General features: G+C 42.6%; 1 protein-coding gene across 1 annotated transcript in view; it reads left to right on the top strand.

The window, feature by feature from the left end:
• The window catches only part of PTPRB (protein tyrosine phosphatase receptor type B), a 114,081-nt gene extending 93,908 nt beyond the window's left edge, over window positions 1-20,173 (top strand). Inside the window, 13 exon segments of the mRNA XM_043565025.1 lie at window positions 3,472-3,571; window positions 4,367-4,450; window positions 4,553-4,570; window positions 4,692-4,773; window positions 5,389-5,448; window positions 5,450-5,480; window positions 6,167-6,243; window positions 7,922-8,056; window positions 9,316-9,438; window positions 9,675-9,838; window positions 11,579-11,714; window positions 17,875-17,995; window positions 20,100-20,173. Of these exon segments, the coding sequence (XP_043420960.1) occupies window positions 3,472-3,571; window positions 4,367-4,450; window positions 4,553-4,570; window positions 4,692-4,773; window positions 5,389-5,448; window positions 5,450-5,480; window positions 6,167-6,243; window positions 7,922-8,056; window positions 9,316-9,438; window positions 9,675-9,838; window positions 11,579-11,714; window positions 17,875-17,995; window positions 20,100-20,122 (1,154 nt within the window). The 3' untranslated portion in view covers window positions 20,123-20,173.
• Window positions 20,174-20,932: the final 759 nt, after the last annotated feature.

Here is a 20,932-nt window from a genome sequence, read left to right as displayed (position 1 = left end):
TGAGTTCAAGCCCCACGTTGGGCATAGCGTTTACGTAAAAAAGAAAAAAAAAAGTATATTGAGGCTCCTGGGTGGTTCAGTTGGTTAAGCGTCTGACTTAGGCTCAGGTCATGATCTCGCAGTTTATGGGTTTGAGCCCCTTGTCGGGCTCTGTGCTGACAAGCTCAAAGCCTACACTCTGCTTTGGATTCTGTGTCTCCTTCTCTCTGCCCCTCTCCCTCCCCCTCTCCCCTCCTCTCAAAATTAACATTAAAAAAATTGTTCTTAAAGTATTAACAATGAATATCTCAAAGTAGTGGGATTATAAGATGATTTTTTTTCCCTCTTTGCTTATGTTACTTTTACACCATAAAAAAATGTTAACTTAAAAAAGACTACATAAATTTATGAAAGAAACTTCCCTAGTGTTCTAGAGGGAAAGCTGAATAATAATAGCAGCTAATATTTACTATCACCTTGGTACATGAAATAGTTTATCCAATCTTTACTATAGCCTTTTGTGGTAGATACTGTTATCATCTCTATTTCAAAGGTGAAGACCTGTGACACCAAGAGGTTTAAGTAACTTGCCCAGGATAGTAGAAGTGGAATTCTGGCATTTTCTGCTGGAGTCCTTAACCTCTGCCCTGCATTGCCTCAGAATATGCCCATCATGCTGCAAACAGCCTCATTTTTCAGCACCTTGTTCCCTGATACCGTCTTCTGTCCCAGCGTTTCCCTGTAGCCAGTGTTCCACAATGCTTGGTCTCAGGAAGTTCTTCTTCATAGCTAAAACAGTCTCTCATGCTGCATGACAAAAGATGACTCAGCCTCACAAACACTCCCGTCTATTTATGCCAAATATAGGGATAATCTCCCACTTTTCAAACCAAAAAGGGATCAGAACACAGTTAAGAGGACTTAGATGTGTTTGCTTGTAATTGAAAGTTAAGTAGGGGCATTGTAAACACAATTCTTTCCTATTTGAAAACAACAAAAATTGTATGTAGTCCAGCAAAGGAAGATAGTCAACATATATCCAAAAAAAGAATATTAACCACATTAAAAGATTGTGTTGATTTAATACATCTCGAATAGCAACATTGAACAAACAAAATCCAAGGGCTTCAAGTGCAAGTTCAAAAACAGGCTGCTCCATAGACCTAAATATAAGAGCTGAAACAACGCAACTTTTGAAAGAAAACACAGAAGAATCTGTGACCTAGGATTAAGAAATGATTTCCTAGGTCTGATAGTGATAGCACAAGCAACAGAAGGAAAAAAAAAAAAAAAGATAAATAGGACTTGGTCAAAATTGAAAACTTTTGTGCTTCAAACAGGACCGTGAAGCAAGTGAAAAAACAGCCCACAGAATGGGAGAAATTATTTGCAAATTAATATCTGATAAGGGTCGCATGTCCAACATATGTGAAGAACTGTTACCTTACAAGTCAAACAATAGGGGTGCTTGGTGGTTCAGTCGGTTAAGCATCCAACTCTTGATTTCATCTCAGGTCATGATCTCACAGTTCATGAGATCAAGCCCTGTGTCAGGCTCTGCACTGACAGTGTGAAGCCTGCTTGGGACTCTCTCTCTCTCTCTCTCTCTCTCTCTCTCTCTCTCTCTCCCCCCCCTCCCTTTCCCCCTCCCCCTCCCCCCCCACTCGCTCCCCCCACCAAATAAATAAACATTTTTTTTAAAAAGTCACATAGCAAAAGATATGAATAGATGTTTCTCCAGAGAAGATACACAAATGGCCAATAAGAACATGACCAGATGCTCAGCATCATTAGTCATTAGGGGAAATGCCAGTCGAAACCACAGTAAGACATCACTTCACACCCCCTGGAATGGCTGTGATCAAAAGACACTGACAAGTGTTAGCGAGGATATGGAGAAATTGGAACCCTCCTACATTGCTCGTGAGAATATAAAATGGTTTGGCTGCTCTGGAAAACATTTCTGCAGTTCCTCAAAATGTTAAACCTAGAGTTACCATCTACCCAAACCAGCAACTCCACTCCTAATTATGTACCCAAGAGAAATGAAAACATATGCACACACAAAAACTTGTACACGGATGTTCGTAGCAGCATTATTTATAATAACCCCCAAATAGTGGTAACCCAAGTGTCCATCAGTGGATGAATGGCTAAACAATATGTTATATATTCCATGCAATATTATCCACCTATGAAAAGGAACAAAATACTGACCCCATGCTACAACATGGATGAACTTTGAAAACATTATGCTGAGTAAAAGAAACCAATGACAAAAGACCACCTATTTATGTTTCAATTTATACGAAATGTCCAGAATAGGCAAATCCACGATGACAAGTAGAGTTTTGGTTGCCAGGAGCTGGGGAAGGATGGAGAGTGACTGCTAAGAGGTATGGGGTTTCTTTTGAGGGGTGACAAAAATGTTAGAAAATTGAATGTGGTGATGGATGTTTGTCAGACTCCATGACTGTACCAAAAAGCATTGAATTACACAATTTAAATTGGTGAATTGCGGGGCGCCTGGGTGGCTCAGTCGGTTGAGAGTCTGACTTTGGGTCAGGTCGTGATCTCGCGGTTGATGAGTTTGAGCCCCACGTCGGGCTCTGTGCTGACAGTTCAGAGCCTGGAGCCTGCTTCAGAGTCTGTGATTCCCTCTCTCTCTGCCCCTGCCCCAATCATGCTCTGTCTCTCTGTCTCAAAGATAAAATAAACATTAAAAAAATTTTTTTAAAGAAATTGGTGAATTGCATAGTATGTGAATTGTATTTCAATAAAGCTGTTTTAAAAATAGTCTACTCTTACCTATTCATAAACTCCCAGAGGTAGTATTATACCAGATAATAAAAATAAGATTTCATTAAAATAGCTCTCAGTAATTCACTGGATTTGCAAAAGTCCCCAGTGCTACTCATTACTTGTTTCATATGAATGAAATAGGATTTTTAAACTTTTATTTTTTAAATTTATTTTATTTTAAAGTTTATTTTTGAGAGAGAAGAGTGCACAGGAAGGGCAGAGAGAGAGAGAGAGGGAGGGAGAGAATCCCAAGCAGGCTCCTCATGCCAGCGCAGAGCCTGACGCAGGACTCGAACCCACGAACTGTGAGATGGTGACCTGAGCTGAAGTCAAGAGTTGGACGCTTCACTGACCGAGCCACCCAGCCGCCCCTGAAATAACATTTTTATCTTGGTGGCAAACTGCTGGCCTTTCCATAACAAGCACAAATGAGTCCAAAATTCCTTTATAAGCTGAACACCATGAACTTCAAACATGTAAGGACTGACCTGCCATTCCAGTGTAGGAGCCAGTGTTTCACCTTCCCGGCTGCACACTCCTCCGTGATCTAGTAAATACTCCAGTGTGGCCATCATTTGAATTCTTCCGTAATAATGTCCCTAGGGAGACAGGATTTCAGTAGCTGGCTTCCTGGTTCTTTAGCACTAATTTTCCTACCTGGGTTTGTTATTTCCTTCTGGATTATTGTAGAGCCTTTATTTGGAGTAATTGAAGGTGTGAGTGCCGGTCTGTTCTTAATTGGCATGCTGGTGGCCATTGTTGCCTTATTCATCTGCAGACAGAAAGCTAGGTGAGTACAAAGATTCCTATGGTGATTGGGCTCCCAACTTTAAAGGTGCCTTTGAAAATGCCCGTTAGCCTGAGAAGTAAGAAGGGAAAAGAATTTCCTTTCTCCAGGCTAAATCATCTTTGTTTCTGGAGAAAAACAAGTCAAACCCTCCAACAATGACTCGTTTTATTCAGCCCCTCCACGACCATTGATGAATTTTGCCCCAGCCAAATGACTGAGGGGCCATCTGTAGCTTCTTCATTTGAATGTGAAATAACTCCTTTTGCTCCTGAAGATAGAGATGTCTGTGAATTGCCCACCCAAGTGCTTTTCTGAAATATGCTGAAAAGTATGGTTGACATCACCATGTCGTGGTCATATTTGCCATGCTAATTTAAGAAGGGACCAAAAAGAACCAAATAGCAGGTGGCCCCAAAGCCACACCCCCTCCTCTTAGGGAATTTGTTTTATTTGGCACATTGTCTTCCCTCTTGCAGTCATGTCTTGCATCTAAGGTTTACTGGGTTTTTTTTTTTTAAGGAAAGTTTTATTGAGAGTGTGGGAAGTGATTATGACCTGTAGCCAAAAACCAGAAGACAAATCTTCAGCTATTGCAGAGATCCGTTTCTGAGTGGGAAAAATCTATTTCTTCTTTATGTTCTTCCTCCCCTCAACGAGACGTTGGCTGAGTGTAAATCTACATGAATACTGAAAAATCCATATTTGCACAGACATGCACAGCCTCACCATAAATGGAAAATTTTGTTTGAATCAAGTTTCATAATCAGAATATAAACCCTCTCCCTTATGTTTCAGCCTTGGTCGAGAAAGGCCCTCTGCCCGCCTGAGCATTCGCCGGGATCGACCATTATCTGTCCACTTGAACCTGGGCCAGAAAGGGTGAGCGCCACATTTTCCTTCACATAATGTATTGAAAGATGAGTTGATTGTTTCATGTGAGATTTGCTAACGAGGTCTTTCTTCTTTTGGCGTCCCTCACAGTAACCGGAAAACGTCTTGGTAAGAGAGAGAACTCATTAATTACTATATTATCTGCTTTTGAAATACAACCCAGATTGGGTATGGCAGTTTCCCTTTACGTCAGTAATTTTCTTTTTCTTTTTTCTATTTTTAACTATAGCCCAATAATAATAAATCAGTTCGAAGGGCACTTCATGAAGCTGCAAGCTGATTCCAACTACCTTCTATCCAAGGAATACGAGGTACAACTTGGGCTCCGTGATGCTTTAGCAATCCCAGTCCTTAGAATTTCCCTTCCAGCCTCCCCCCTTTCCCTTTCCCTTCCCTCCTCCCCTCCACGTGGAGTCTCCCGTGGAGTCACAGGCTGATAGGGCTCGGGAGCTGACCCGTAAGATCTCAGCTGACCGCTCTTTTATGCCCGAATCCATTCCCTGCTGATGCACCACTGGGTCCCAGAAGCCAGTCTGATCTCCAGAACAGCACAGCAAGCAAAGTGCTACTTGGACAAGACGTTAAGAAAGAATTAACAAATCTCAGATGTAAACCTAATTCTGTCTATTATTTAACCTGGCATTTTGCTGGACTGGGAGACAATGTGGTTTGGTGAAAAGTGCCCAGGCTGCGGATTCGGTTCCCAGCTTTGCCACGTGTGTGGCCTGGGGCAGGTTAGTTATCCAGTCTGAGCCTCATCTGTAGAGTGGAGGTGAGAACAGCTCCTCTGCTGTGGGGATCAGAGCCATTCCGTAAACAGCAACTACTGGGACATGTTGTTAGATCATTATGTATCTCGAGGACTGTATGATTTGCCTTCTCTTATTTCATATTCTCCACCTGCAAACTTCTTTTTGACCTAATAGGACTTGAAAGACGTGGGTCGAAACCAATCATGTGACATTGCACTCTTGCCGGAGAACAGAGGGAAAAAATCGATACAACAATATATTGCCCTGTGAGTTTTGTGTTGAAATGTGTCAAGCTGTCTTCCTCTAGCCATTTCTTCTCTTTTCTAGGAATAAAATGGGGCTAAAGAAATATGGTATAGCTGAATATGGAAGATCTGAGGCTCTGAATGCCTTTAAAAAGGAATGACTTGTATGTTATTGCACTTCCCTTCAGTGGGTAACAACCAGCTTGCAACCCACTATGACACCTCTCATGCTGTCGACATGTCACCACGTGGTCCTACTGCACCTCCTTGGAAGCCTGGGAGCAGTAATGGGGTTAACAGCAAAGGCCAGTGTGGGTTTCCTTCAAGTCCTAAGTTAGGAGTTATTATATATTTTTTATTATCCTGACCCTAGCAGGTGAGGCAGTAGAAAATAGTTGTTCTGGATTGTATTTATTCCAGCTGTGAAAGGGAGCCAGCCACTCCATCGGGGAAAGGTATAGTGTTATGAAGGAAAGAGCAGAGGGGGCCTCAAAGAGCATTTGGCTTGTTTGTGTGTTTATGGGCCGCCTGAGCAACTTGGCAAATCAGTCACCCTGTCTGACTCTCATCTGCAAATGGAGATGAGAATACCTCCCTCTGGGTGTTTTGGGGGTCAGAGCTAATGCATATCAAATACCAAGCCTTCCATCAAACAGTAGAAAAAAATAATCCTAAGATCCAGTGACTCTCAATCAACTTCCTTCCAGATGATGCCTCTCGAGTGAAGCTGTCCAATGTAGATGATGACCCGTGCTCAGACTACATCAATGCCAGCTACATCCCTGTAAGTGAACCATTAAGCCATAGTGCCTGGGATGAAGCTTTGATGGGTGGCTACATTGCAGACACCTTTCCTCCCACATGCTCCCACACTGTTCCCAGGTCTGGAAGCACATAGGTCTGATTGCCATAAAACACAGGGGGTGCAATTCCATCACTGCTAGGGCCCATTTTTCACAATGGCTATAGTCACACAAGATGATAATGAGCTCAGGAGGCATTGTCAAGGCTAGTCTTCTCTCTGCAGCTCTCAGCAAAGATTAGAGCTCCCTAAGGAAGCTCCATGGCTCAGGCTACCCAGCTAGGGGAGCTGACTCAATGTTATTTGGATTTTTGAAAACCAGACAGAACTCAAAAGTTGTGTCAAACTATTGGGCTCAAATTCTGACTAGCATCTTGCCAACTTCCCACAGCACACTACAGTGGAAAAGACTTTAAGGTCAGATAGTTTCACATTTGAATTTCATCTCTGCCCCTTGCTGACTCTGTGACCTCGGGCAAGTTATGTCACCTCTTGGGGCCTCATTTTCTTTCCCAAAAAATGAGGAAAATAATATTTACCTCAAATAATTATTCATTCACTCAATAAACACTATGCAGTTAAGTAGCAACTATAAGTCAGATGCTGAGCTATGTACAGGGATAAGGTCAGGTGGAATCCTGACCATCAGAGAAGAGTCGGGACATCAGGAAATGACAAGGCGATGCCATGGGAAACAGGCTAGAGAAGTCTTCTCCACCATCAACATACATCCACAGCATGTAGGGTCTTGTTAAAATGCAGACTCTGATTCGGCAGGGCTGGGTAGGACCTGGGATTCTGCATTTCTCACGAGCTCCCCAGGTCATCACCAGGCTGCTGGTCTCTGGGGAGCAAGAAGCTAGGGGTGGCCAGGGGAGCTTCTGGGAGGAGACCACCAGCCCGCAGAGCTGAAGATAAAGGAAGGCTCAGCAGAGCAGGCACCATGCTGAAACATGGAGGCTAAATAAGGACTAGCCAGCCGAGAGGCAGTGTTTGGGTGGGCGGGCGTGGGGGCGGCAGAGGTGACACAGTGCAGGGGCCCCGAGGAGAGGCAAGGAGAGAAGGAACTTCAGCTAGGAGCTGCAAGTAATTCTGTCTTCCTGGAGTGCAGAATAAGTGGATGAAAATATCCTAGCTCATAGAGTTGTGGTGAAGATTAAGTAAGATCTGTGGAAGTCCTGCCCCACAGTATATGGTAGATGCTCGATAAACAATAGTTTCCCTTCCCCTAACTTTCCCTTGTACGATGTCTCCAACCAGCGCTCGTATCAACTATCCAAAATGTCTAAAGCTCCCCTACATTGAATAGGGGAAGAGCCTGATCCAAGTCAGTCCCTCAGACAGTCCCTTCCCACACACACACACACACACACACACACACACACACACACACACACTGTCTAGATTATTGCCTGAGTCCTCCATTGCCTCTTAGAATAGACCCAGCCTAATAAATGGGAAGCAGGCTCCTAACAATAGTTCAGTGTTCCGGCCTTTGTCCTTCCTGTTCCCAAGCCTTGACACTTGTGTTAGTATCTTTTTCTCAAGTCAGGGATCTGGCAAAGACCTATATATCATGTAGCCTGCAGAGATAACCCTCTGTTTACAGTCCTGAGGAGGCCCATTGTTCCTGACTCTCCATGTTGTAAATTCATCACAGGGCAACAACTTCAGAAGAGAATACATTGCTACTCAGGGACCTCTTCCTGGCACCAAGGATGACTTCTGGAAAATGGCGTGGGAACAGAATGTTCACAACATCGTCATGGTGACCCAGTGTGTGGAGAAGGGCAGGGTGAGTAAACAGTCTCCCTGACTTCCGAACTTCGCTTACCGCCCCCAGGATGGAATTCTACCCCACCTCCGAGAGTTAAACTCCATAAAAGGGAAGGAGGGATCATGTGAGAACATTGTTAGTGAATTCAGCCACTCAGTTACAAGAGGCTTACCTGGGTGATACCCACTTCTGATGCTGGGTCTGAAGTTTCAGGCAAAGGTGTTTCCATTTGAAGACTGGGATCATCAGAAGTGCCCATGACACAGAAATATTAGGTGGCTCCTTGTCTGTTCCACCCTTCAGTGTATACCTTGCCAGAATCACTGGCTCTGCCCCTACTTTTAGGAAAGAAGAAGTAAACTTTAGGCTGCAGACACAAAGTAAAATAGTTATCTAGGGCGCCTGGGTGGATCAGTCCATTAAGTGTCCAACTCCTGGTTTTCGCTCGGGTCATGATCTCACAGTTTGTGGGTTGGAGCCGTGTATTAGGTTCTGAGCTGACAGTGTGGAGCCTGCTTGAAAATCTCTCTCTCTCTCTCTCTCTCTCTCTCTCTCTCTCTCTCCCTCTCCCTTTGCCCCTACCCCCCCCCATCAAAAATAAATAAGCTTTAAAAATAAAATAAAATAGTTATCTGGAAAAATTAAGCAAATCTTGTAATGCATTTATAAGCCTCTATTTTATGTGGTTATTTTGAGGATGAAAAAAGAGATTGCATATAAAATACCCAGTATCTGTGATCAATAAATATGGGTTCATAATTCTCCCTCCTTTCTTCCTACATGTAAATTGAAGCTTAGCTAAATGTTCCGAATTTTCAAATATCACTTGGCACATGGCATTTGGTCTGGGTGAGGACAGTGATATCAAAATAGAAACAAAACAGGGCTAAGAAGACATTGGCTTCCTCTGCCCACCTAGAACTTTCTTGAGAAAGAACTATTGTAATATGTGGGTTATGGGCCAGTGGAATTGAAATGCAAAGGAAATCAACAGAAAGCTCAAGCCTTGGAACAGTGTGCCTGAAAGGTACGTGAACCCAAAGTCGGGGCTTCGCTCCTTGGATAGTCTCCAAGGAGAGCTCCCTCCAAGTCTCTCCTTCCTTCGCAACTGCAGCCTGGTTTGAGCACTGGCCCTGAGCACACTGATGTAGAGCAGATGGTCAGACGCTCTAGCAGCTGACCCTAGATTCCAGCTCAAGAAGATGTTTTGAGGAGGAAACATCCAGGCTCATAGAGGAGTCACGTTTCCAGACTCACATATCTCTGTCTTCCTCTAGGTAAAGTGTGACCATTACTGGCCAGCAGACCAGGATTCCCTCTACTATGGGGACCTCATCCTGCAGATGCTCTCAGAGTCTGTGCTGCCTGAGTGGACCATCCGGGAATTTAGGATATGCAGCGTATGTTTGTCTGTTTGACTTAACCTAACAGCCCCTATTGGAAAGACACAGGACACCCATGAATCCCCTTTTTGCCGCTTCCTCCCCCATAGTTTCAGCTCATGGGAGTTGCTGAGTGGCATCAGATGTCAGACTTGTATGTTTGCCTTGGGTCCTTCCTCTTTTTTTTTTTTTTTTTTTTTTTTTTGGTGGTGGTGGGGGGTGTCCTTCCTCTTATCATCCTCTCTGCCTTCCAGGAGGAACAGCTCGATGCACACAGACTCATCCGCCACTTTCACTACACAGTGTGGCCAGACCACGGGGTCCCAGAAACCACCCAGTCCCTGATCCAGTTCGTGAGAACCGTCAGGGATTACATCAGCAGAAGCCCTGGTGCCGGGCCCACCGTGGTGCACTGCAGGTACCGACGGGGAGTGGAGCGTCCGTCTGGGCCAACCGGCCTGCGCAGGCTGAGAGCACATTATTGTGCTCTCTCCTGTCTTCTTTCTCCCTTTCTTCACCTTCCACCTGTCTCTCACCCTCACTCTCCATCCCTTTCTCTCTCCCTCTTGCTCTTTTTGCTGCTGTACAAAATGCAAAGTCCCTATGTGACTTCCAGGCCCGCCATAAGTGGGTCCGTCTCACTTCCCAACCCAAATTCCTGGAAACCTCCCTCCCACGCTCTCCACAAACCTGCCTATTCTCGCCTCTTGCCATCCTTACTCTTTGGAATGGCCAAATCTCTCTGCTCCGCTTGTATAAACCCTGAGCACCCTTCCAGATCCCTGCTCCAGACCTCCCTGCAGGTCAAGTAGCACTTGCCATCTGGAGCACCCAATTTTGCTCTTAAATCTCTGTTCTGTCTTGACTTCTCTTTGCTTGGGACTGCATACCCATATAACCAGCCTAACAAGCAATGCCTCACTCTTCGTCTCTGGGGAGCCTGATGCTTAGCTAATTAATGTTTGCAGCAACACTTTGATAGCCCTGACCGAATGGCACTAAGAAATAAAGAGCAGGGAATTGCTACAGTAAGAGAAATGTCAGATGCCCTCGTTTCCTCGAAGTTAGCCCAGCACCCTAGGAGCCTGGCTTTTATATGTCATTGGAACCCTGATGCTTTTAATGGGAATGTGAAGCACTCAGGAGCTTCCTGCTTTCTGAAGAATGGCTGGCATTTCTGCCGGGACCACTTGAGAACTGTTATTCTTTATCTTACAAATCTGTGCATCAGAAACCTCCAGTTACACAGTCACTTTGGGAAGCAATTCAGCAATCCCTACTGAAGCTAGGGATTCTAGCTTCCCAATGACCCATCAGTTCTGCTTCTAGATATCAACCCTAGAGAAGTCCCCATGCATGTGCACAAGGAGGCTCACTGCAACACAATGTTTAAAGGAGAATAACTAAAAATGATCTCATTGCCTGTCAGTAGGGAATAGATTAGCAGGGGTTAGATTGGCAGTGGTTTATGAACTCTGTGGAGTAGTTAAAAGAAAGTGGATCTTGGGGTGCCTAGGTGGCTCAGTCAGTCAAGAGTCCGACTCTTGATTTCAGTTCAGATCATGATCTCACAGTTTGTGAGTTAGAGCCCTGAGTCCGGTTCTCTGCTGTCAGTGCAGAGCCTGCTTCAGATCCTCTGTCTCCCTCTCGCTCTGCTCCTCCCCCGCTGGTTCTCTCTCTCTCTCTCTCTCAAAAATAATAAATAAGTAAAAACTTAAATAAATAAGAATCAAATTAAAAAAAAAAAAGAAAGTGGATCTGCATGTAACAACGTGGATAAATCTCAGAACACAATACTTAGTCAAAAGAAAGTTGGCAGAAGGATACATAAAACATGTTACCATTTTGGTCAATTTTTGGAACATAAAAAATGAGTATATGGTTCATGGTTTTACATGTATGCAGGAAAAGTATAAAACATCCATGGAAACGCACACTAAGTGTAGAGAAGCACTTATCCCTGGTGGGGCGGGGGAGGTAGAGGAAGGAAGGAAAAAGAGATGAAAAGCTGGAACTTTTCTCAGAGGGAAAGAAGGATTCCCATATTCTCTCATAACCTGGAAGGGAAAAGAAAGATGGGCCTAGAGTCTCTGGGGATGCAGTCCTGAAAGGCTAATTTAAGAAAAAAGGCTCAGTCTTCCTTCACTCTCTCTCCTAGTGCCGGCGTGGGTAGGACTGGAACCTTTATCGCATTGGACAGAATCCTCCAGCAATTAGACTCCAAAGACTCTGTGGACATTTATGGAGCGGTGCACGACCTAAGACTTCACAGGGTTCACATGGTCCAGACCGAGGTAAGAGTTACAGGCTGAAGGACACAGATCACCTTCCCTGCCTCTCTCCCCCAAAATGTCCAAGGCTTTAATCTGACAAGGGCAAATGACTGTGACTCATTAGGAAGAGAAAGAGAACTGAATATAGGTGTTCTGTCAGACTCGTCATTGTAAACATATTTCAGTGACTTTGAGGCTGATGTGTGTCCTTTTCTCTACTGCACCGGTTGCCCATCTTCTGTAGGTGGGTGGGAAGCACTGTTTTAAATCAATGCATTGTACGTGGGTGTACATGGGGGAAAGGCCAGGCCAGTCTTGAAGGTTATTTCCAGATAGGCTGCCTAGTGAGTACCAGAACTTCCATTAAGAAAAAAGAAACAGACTACAGTCTCTTCTCTCCTCCAGCCCACCCCAGCCCACCTCTAAAGACCCCATGCACATTGATTACAAAGGATAAATGCTTCCATTTGTGCTGTCCTTTGACATTTGCAGGGCATTTTTGAACATGTTATCTCATCAAATTTTCACAAAAAAACAGACAAGAGAAGTATCATTTCCCATTTCCAGGCTAGAATGAGATTCAGAGGCTAAAGGGCTTTGCACAGCTATGAAGTGGCCAAGCTGGGACTCACACCCATTCAAGAGAGTCCCAGGCCCTTAGCCCCACAGCCTCAGGGTCAGATCTGTGCTCACACACAGACCAAGCTTGTTATCCCCCCTGCATCATTGCCTTATAAGACTCAAGTTCTCTTACCCTTGTGTTTCCCAAGCAACTCTGCAAAATCCTCTTTCTCTCTCTCTCTCTCTCCCCCTCTCTCTCTCCATATATATATATATATATATATATATATATATATATATATACATATATATATATATACATATATATATATATATACATATATACACACACACACATATATATATATTCCCATTGTTGGAAAGATACAAAGCCCTACATGCCCCTCTTGCAGTTATAGTACACAGGAAAACTGTGGAGGCAGCCGTGCTCCACAAAACAGGAACATCCTGCAGCAAAGGCTCCCCTTGAGTTTTGTTGAACCCACTATTCCCAACCACCTGATGGCTGGATTCTTTTGTTGTGCAGCACATATTAATATCCTGCAGATCTCTCATGCTGTAACACATTTGGAAAAATACTAGCATCCTTGCTTCCCATAGGCAGTGGCCACACCTGGGACCCTCTGTCACCACCACTGTCCTGGGATGGGAGTACTTTCATTGTAACAATTATTACACTATATTTTTAATATTTTATTGTGGAATTTTTAAAATTCATATATCTAGGGAAAATAGCATAGTGAATTTCCATGCACGTGAACTCCAGCTTCTATAATTATCAGCATTCTATGCTCTTTTTTTCATCTTCATCCCGCATACACTATCCCCCACCCCATAACCTTATTTTTAAAGGAAATCCTACTTATCACATGATTTCATCCTTAAATAAAGTATATGCAGATACTTTACAGATAAGGACTCTTTTTAAAATTGTGACCAGAATACAATTATCACACCTAACAATTTTAACCATAATCCCTTAATATCATCTAACATCCAGTTAGTGTTCAAATATCCCTAATTATCTCAAAAATTACTTTCCACACTTAGTTTGCATAAGAATCCAAACAGAGTCCACATACTGCCTTTGGTCGAAGTCTCTTTTAAATTTCTTTTAAATCTATAATTACCCTCCCTTGTTTTCCAAGCCATTTATTTGTTAAAGACACCAGCTTAATTTGTTCACAGATTTTTCCCACATTCTGGATTTGACTGCTTTTTCATGCTGGTAATATATTCCTCTCTTCCCTGTAATTTTAGTCAGCAGGTCATTGGATCTAGAGGTTCCATTAAATTCAGGTTTCTTTTTACCACCCCAATGCTTTACAGGTGGTGCCAAGTACTGCCTGTTGCATCGCATCAGGACACCCTTCCCGTCTGGAGACTCTTTTGATGAAATTGACAATGACCATCCATTATAACATTTCCCATGAGCCTTTCACTTAAACAGTTTTAGCAACTGTTGGCGACCTGAACACAGCTGTCTAGCTCTGTTATTTCATTAAGGCTTGCAGAATTATACCACACCGTATCATAACTGCCATCCTTCATCTTTCTCCATAAGACTACCAGTCCCAAAGACTGTAGGAATTCGTTTTCCTTCTCTCAAAATGCAATTTTTTTCTTTTTTTGCCTGCTAAATGAATGAACTGATATCCTACAAATATGTTGCTAAAAAGTCAGGATCAGTGTTTCATTATTTATTGTCATTTCTACAAACTCAACCCATATTTAATTTATAATCTGGGGATTAAGACTGCTTACTACATTGTAAGTAGTCTTGAGGTGTGTGTGTGTGTGTGTGAGAGAGAGAGAGAGAGAGAGAGAGAGAGGGAGAGAGAGAGAGTGTGTGTGTGTGTGTGTTCAGGCTCCTTAATTATTGCCAGAGGCTTCTTGGGTCATGTGTCACTTGCATACTCCTGCCCCAAACCCTGGAGATGCACTGTGGCAAAGAGCAACCACTCCTATTGTAAATATCACTGGCAGACTTCCGGGGCAGAGTAAGCCCATGTGCCATAACTCTTCCTCCTTCTTGGACATAACTCCTTCTTTCTCCTCTTCCCTCCTCCTTCTCCCCCTAACTTCTGAGGATTCTATAGCTCTTGTTCCTTAGCTTGCCCTTTCAGTGGTTGGATTCCCCACAGATCTGTCCTCAAGGTGTTGTTCTTCCTTCTCTGGATCTTCATTCTTTGTATGTCCCATGGCTTGAAGAACCATGTACGAGCTTGTGTTTTCAAGTCTCATTCTCCTTTTCCAGCAACGCCCTAAGTACCTGCCTACCATACAGTTCCACCGGGAAGCTTTACAGTCATCTCAAATTTAAAAACTCAAAACTGAACCATTATTTGTCTTTAAACAAGCAAAGAAAGCGCTCCTCCCCCTCTTGCTCATTTCAGTTTCGGGTGACGGTGTTGCTATCCATCTTGCCTTCCACCTGTTTGCCCAAGCTAGGATTCTGACTTCTTTTCCACAGTTCTCACATTCAAGCAGTCACGGAGTCCTGTCAGTAGCACCTAACATCTTTCTCTTCCTTCTAGTCTCCCACCCAGCTGCCACTGTCCTTGCTCAGCCATTTATCAGCTCTCCTGGTAATCTCCTAGTGTTATCTCCTACCACCAGCCTCTGCCCTAACAGCTCTTTGTCACCACTGCCACCAACACAGTACTTTTGCTAGCTATGTCAGCTCCTGCATAAAAATCTTGGCAAGCTCTCCATTGCTTTCAAATGAAGTGCATTTGTCCTTGTCTACAGGCCTCTTCATAACTGGGCTCTACTTACTTCTCCTGTTTCATACCACAGCATAACCCATTGTTTTAGGGTCTGCCAAAATTCAGGAAGGCTTCCCTTCCTGAGTCAGAATCAACTCTGATTCTTTTGATTATAATGAAATAAACATTATAGTAAGAGAAATTTTCTCTCTCTCTTCTTTTCTTCCCACTGTCAGATGAAATCCCAAACAATATTCAGATAATATCTGTCTTGTTTTAACTCCTTGCCCACAGTGGGCTTTTTCTAGTCTCAGAAGCCCTGGCCTCGGCACTGGTATGGCTCACTCAGTACCAGGAGTGAGTGCAGAGGGGTGTGAACCACAGCTGAGCCAAGGGAAGCAAAGAAGGAAAGGCTTTCAGACCCCTTTTATTACTTTTCTGGGTTCTTGGGGATAGGCAACTTTAATTTTATTTCACCTTATTTGGGATACAAAGGGATTGCAGGTCTTCACAGATTTTAATAAATAGATCAAAGGGCAAGGATTTCTAAACAAAGAGGAATCAAACAGGAGATTTTCAGATGTGTCCCTTCTTCTTTAGCCTGGGGAAATTTGCAAGCTGACTCCCAGAGAGACACTCAGATGAAGCAATAACTTGTTAAAGAACGATAGGTGATAGGCACAGTCTGTTAAACTCATCTGCTTCCCCTATGGAGGAAATAGTGGGATGTTGTAGGAATAAGCATCTCAGTGCCCATTTGGGGGATTGTCCTTGGGGTTTCCCATGACCCATGCACCCTACATTTTACCTACCCTAGACTGCTCACAGCTTCCAGAATACATGTGTGCACTGTCATATTATTTATGACACTTGGAAGGTCCTACTTATTTGCTCAAATTTTTACCTTTCCCTTAGGTTGATACTTCTCTCCCCCAAAAGTGAACCTGAGGGTTTCTTCTTATGTGTGAAGTGTTACACACAATTCTATCTCACATTTATAACCTTATAGGTATTTGTTCACATATCTGCCCTTCTGCTAAACTGCGAACTCAGGGACCGTGAAAGGCTATTATTCTATAAATACTATCTAGTACTACAACTATTGGTGAAATTGAACGGAATCGAGGCTTCATAAGTTAGCTAGGCAGAGCCAAAAATTATCTTTTAAGATCCAAGGTTCATATATTAAACTGTATTTTTCCATTAAGAATAAAGTGGGAAGCACATTAACAGTCTGAAGGTTTTAGTGGTAATCATTTTCAAAAGGACGTTCCATTGGGAAAAGAATTTATATTTAAGGCAAGGCAAATTAATGAATATTAACTGGTTTCAAAGCTCATAGTGGGTCATTGTTGAAGAATTTATTAGTAAGGCATACCATAGATGTAATAGAATTCATTCACAGCTGAATTTTAAGGTCCCAAAGTAATTTAATATCCCAGTACAATTGAAAGTATGAATCATGGTTTGGTTGGGAAGAAACAGGAAATGTCAATCTATAATTTGGTAGATTGTCTTAATGATGGCAAAAAGAAACTGCCTATACTAACAATGATTTTCAGGACAGCTCCCTCCTCAAATTTTCAAGATCACCGTGGCATAAAATACTCATAACAAATAAATAGGGTTTCTGAGCATTCTAGCGTCCTCTCCCTCTGAGGAGTTGCTATGTCATTAAGGGAGCCCAAGGCCAAGCACGGAGGTTACACGGACATTTCCTTGCTAGACAGCTCTGTAGGTAGTGAGGAAGGAAGCCCAATGCACATGTTTAGCTGCCTGTGTCTAAGCCTGTGTGTTCAGTGGAGGTTTTGTATGTCTTTAGGGTCACCAAAACACTGACTCTTCTATCTTTGTTTCTATTTCAAAAGTAGTTACCAGAGAGTTGACAGAGGTGAGTCTGTTCTCACCGTGTAAACCTTTGAAGTTCTCTGTCATCAGCCAACATCTTCAAGATTCTTCCTTGTGCCAGCTGAGATGCTGAGAGAACCGAGATAGATAAGACCCTGACCTTGCCGTCAAAGCACTGATGGTCCAGTGGGGTCTATTGTATACACCTACCTTCTTTTTCTCACTGTCCTCCCTAAAGAAAGAGAACAAAAGAGTATACAGTGAAGTGATTTTCTCATTGAATAATGCAATGAAATTAGGGGTGCCCGGGTGGCTCAGTCAGTTGAGTGCCCGACTTCAGCTCAGGTCATGATCTCATGGCTCATGAGTTCAAGCCCCACATCAGGCTCACTGCTGTCAGCCGGTCAGCACAGAGACAGCTTCAGGTCCTCTGTCCCCCTCTCTCTGCCCCTCCCTTACTTGTGCTCTCCCAAAATAAATAAAGATTTGAAAAAAAATAATACAGTGAAATTAGAAGTCACTTAAGAAAACTGCTATAGTGAAAAAAACATGAATATGAACCCTAGGATCAAATTCTAAAGTCCCATTTCTTGGCCGTGTAAGAAGTTACTTAACTTCTCTGAGTCTCCTTTCTTATGGATGCTTATATCTACTTCATGAGGTTGTCAAAATAATCAAATGAAGTAATTTATATAAAATGCAGAGCACAGTGTTTAGCATTCAGTCAACTATTTAATGTTTGTAGAGGACCAACTATGTGCCAGACTTAATCCCAGGCACTCATAGAATATACTCTATAAATATGCATGCACATAAAAAGAGAATGAATAAACACCACCGTCTCTCCTCATTACCATTATTCTCTTTTTAGTGCTAATAGAAAGCAGTCACTCTTCTATGCACTAGAGACTGTTAGTGAAATGATCAAGAAATTTTTGCTAACCATATAGAATCCCATCACTCTCGATGCTTTATGAGAGTCTCTTGTCTTTCTTTTGCTTCAGAACTTGCCTTCCTCTGACACATTTTCTACTTTTTCATAGTGTCAGTACTTATACCTACATCAGTGCATAAGAGATGTCCTCAGAGCAAGGAAGCTACGGAGTGAACAAGAAAACCCCTTGTTTCCAATCTACGAAAATGTGAATCCCGAGTATCACAGAGGTAGGACCTTACTTCATTAACTTACAAGTTCACCTATCAAGATATGATGCCTCTGGACACCATTAATAACCAAAAGCTCTTCCAAAGTGCACCAGCCCTTTCTCCTGCCACCCAAAGACCCTTAGCGAGTAGCAACAGGGAGGAGAGGCAGAGTGGGGAGGAGACTCCCACCACTGAGCACCAACTGCATGGGGTATCTCTTCCTATCTGGCCTTGGATGCCCTCTCTTAAGGATTCTGCTTAACATTTCTTTTCTAAGCAGTAAGGCTCTTTGCTGGGGAAGATGCTTTGAAATCACAACTGAGGGTTCAGATCAAAAGTCCCTTTGAAGAAGAATTTGGCCATATGTGTCAAAGTCCTTAATATGTTCTCGTCTTGTCACCTAGTACTGAAAAAGTCTTATGCATGACAATTTTTGTAGCTAAAAGTTTAAGTGAAAAAAAAAAACCCAAATGGTTTACAATGGAGAACTAAGTACACCATGGTGCACTTAATAGAATACAATGCAGTCATTAAAAATGATATCTTGGAGGTTATTATAATAACATGGATCTTATTATAAATATGTTGAGTTAAAAAAGAAAAGCAGAATGCAAAACAAACAAAAACAACACATGGGAAGTGGGGGAGAAAAGACTGGTAAGAAATATACCACAATAGTCGACAAATTTCTCACAGCAATAAAATACAATTTTTCTTCCGTTTCATGTACATTTTCTAGAATAAGCATGTAACGATTTTTTAAACAAAAATTTTAGTGAAAGAATATATAAACTTTATAAGGCACTGCTTAGGTCAGACACTAATTACTTGATATCATTTAGACCTAATGTATCACAGAGGCTAATTTGAAGTTACACTGTATTAGTTATCTATTACTGCCTAACAAATTACCCTAAAATTTAGCAGTTTATTTATCTTTTTTTTCAACGTTTATTTATTTTTGGGACAGAGAGAGACAGAGCATGAACGGGCGAGGGGCAGAGAGAGAGGGAGACACAGAATCGGAAACAGGCTCCAGGCTCTGAGCCATCAGCCCAGAGCCTGACGCGGGGCTCGAACTCACAGACCGCGAGATCGTGACCTGGCTGAAGTCAGATGCTTAACCGACTGCGCCACCCAGGCGCCCCAAAATTTAGCAGTTTAATTCAACATTTATTATCTAACCATTTCTGTAGATCAGGAATTTGGGAGGAGCTTAGCTGGGTGGTTTTGGCCCAGGGTCATTCATGATGCTGTAGTCAAGCTGGTGGCCAGGGGCTGCAGTCATCTGAAGACTCAACTGGGGCTGGAGGATCCATTTCAAGATGGTGCACTCACACGGCTATTGGTATAGGTCTCAGTTCCTTGCCACATGGACCCATGTCCATCTATAAATCAGATCATTCTTTAAGCATTATTTCAGTTATTTCATCTCCATTTCTAACTGATCCTCAATTTTCGTAAGTTCTCTGCACCCCTTGTACCCACCCACCTAGCCACTATGTTAAATAGTTAATAATCTGTGAAGCACAAAAACATGAGAGAGCTGCTATTTAAAGGAGTCCTTTGTCAATCAGATAATACTCTTGTATTATAAATAATCACCCCCTAATTTATCTGTATAGTAAATTAAGGTTTTTGCATGTCACATTCTTTAAGAAGCTCTGGGATGGAGGGAGCTCTGGGGGATCTTGGAACTTCCTTTGTCTTATTATGACTTGCTTGAGAGTCTTTTTCAAGAGTTATCTTGGGTGCTCCCGAAAGAGCTAGCTGTGGTATAGTTAGCTTCAGGTGTCTGAAAGTAGAATTCAGGTCCTAGCTCTGGAACTAACTGGTATTGCCAAGCTGTGTAACCCTGAGTTAGTTACTTTACTAGATGTAAAGTTAGTTACTTTACATCTGTAAACTCAGAGAGGATGGACTAGAATTACTGGTTTCTTCCAGTTCTAGTAATCTATGGTTCTGAATGGGATGAGCTGACCCCTCCAGGGATGGCCTCACTTTAAACCATATTGAACGTTAGTCATTTCTGTCAGCCTCATTCATTTGTAATCTTCATAAATGGAACAAACAACTATGATACACCCTGCTGCATCTCTAATTACAATGTCCTTCCTTTCAGACACGGGCTATTCAAGGCATTGAGAATGTATCTGAAGATCTCTTGGATAAAAACTATGCACTGTGTGATTTTTTTAAAAATTTGCTTCATGCCCTACAGAGGTTCCAGCTATTTCTGTTGTCGCTATGTGTAATTTATTAATCTGGAGAATTTTAAAGAATTTATGTAATTTAAAGGTAACAGATATTATTGTACATAGTTGTGTTTTGTAGTTTCTTCTGTAAATATGTATTTTTTTCATAATGTTTAATATTAAGCTTTATATAATACTATGTTTCCACAGTAAAGTGTTCATGGATTGTTCTCCATAAACTAATTCAACCTGTATAACAGGACTCCTGGTAAAACATGTCTGGAGGGGGTTGCAGAGGCAATCCCATGGGCCATGGTTTTGACCTGTTTTGATATTTACTGGTCAGGATAAAGGACAGGGCTGGAGAAAGCGTGTAAGACACCTGGCTTTGCTGCATTGCTGTTCTAGGAATGTAGAGATCCAAAGATGATCCAAATGCTATTTGGACAAATGTAACGGTAAAAAAAAAAAAAAAAAAAAAGAACTGGGGGGAAGCACGAAAGCTGAAGCAGGTGGTTATTGCTAAACTAGTTCATCTCTCCCCTTCCTTCTGCCAGAGATTCAAGCCAAAGTGGTCAGTTCAGGGGCCGTGTAACTTGCAGAGAAGTCCGGGCTGCAGGATTGAGGGTTCTGATAGAGAACAATCCAAACAGAAGGGATGAATTCCTTACATCAAGGATGCCTCCTGTACCCCTGACTGGAAACAAAATCAACATGCAAGGTGCCATCTGTAGTGATTGGAGATGATTTCACTGCATTC

This window comes from Prionailurus bengalensis, chromosome B4 (genome assembly GCF_016509475.1).
Source record: "Prionailurus bengalensis isolate Pbe53 chromosome B4, Fcat_Pben_1.1_paternal_pri, whole genome shotgun sequence".
Lineage (NCBI taxonomy): Eukaryota > Metazoa > Chordata > Mammalia > Carnivora > Felidae > Prionailurus > Prionailurus bengalensis.
Note: the sequence above shows the minus strand (reverse complement) of the source record. Positions and strands in the feature narration are given on the sequence as shown.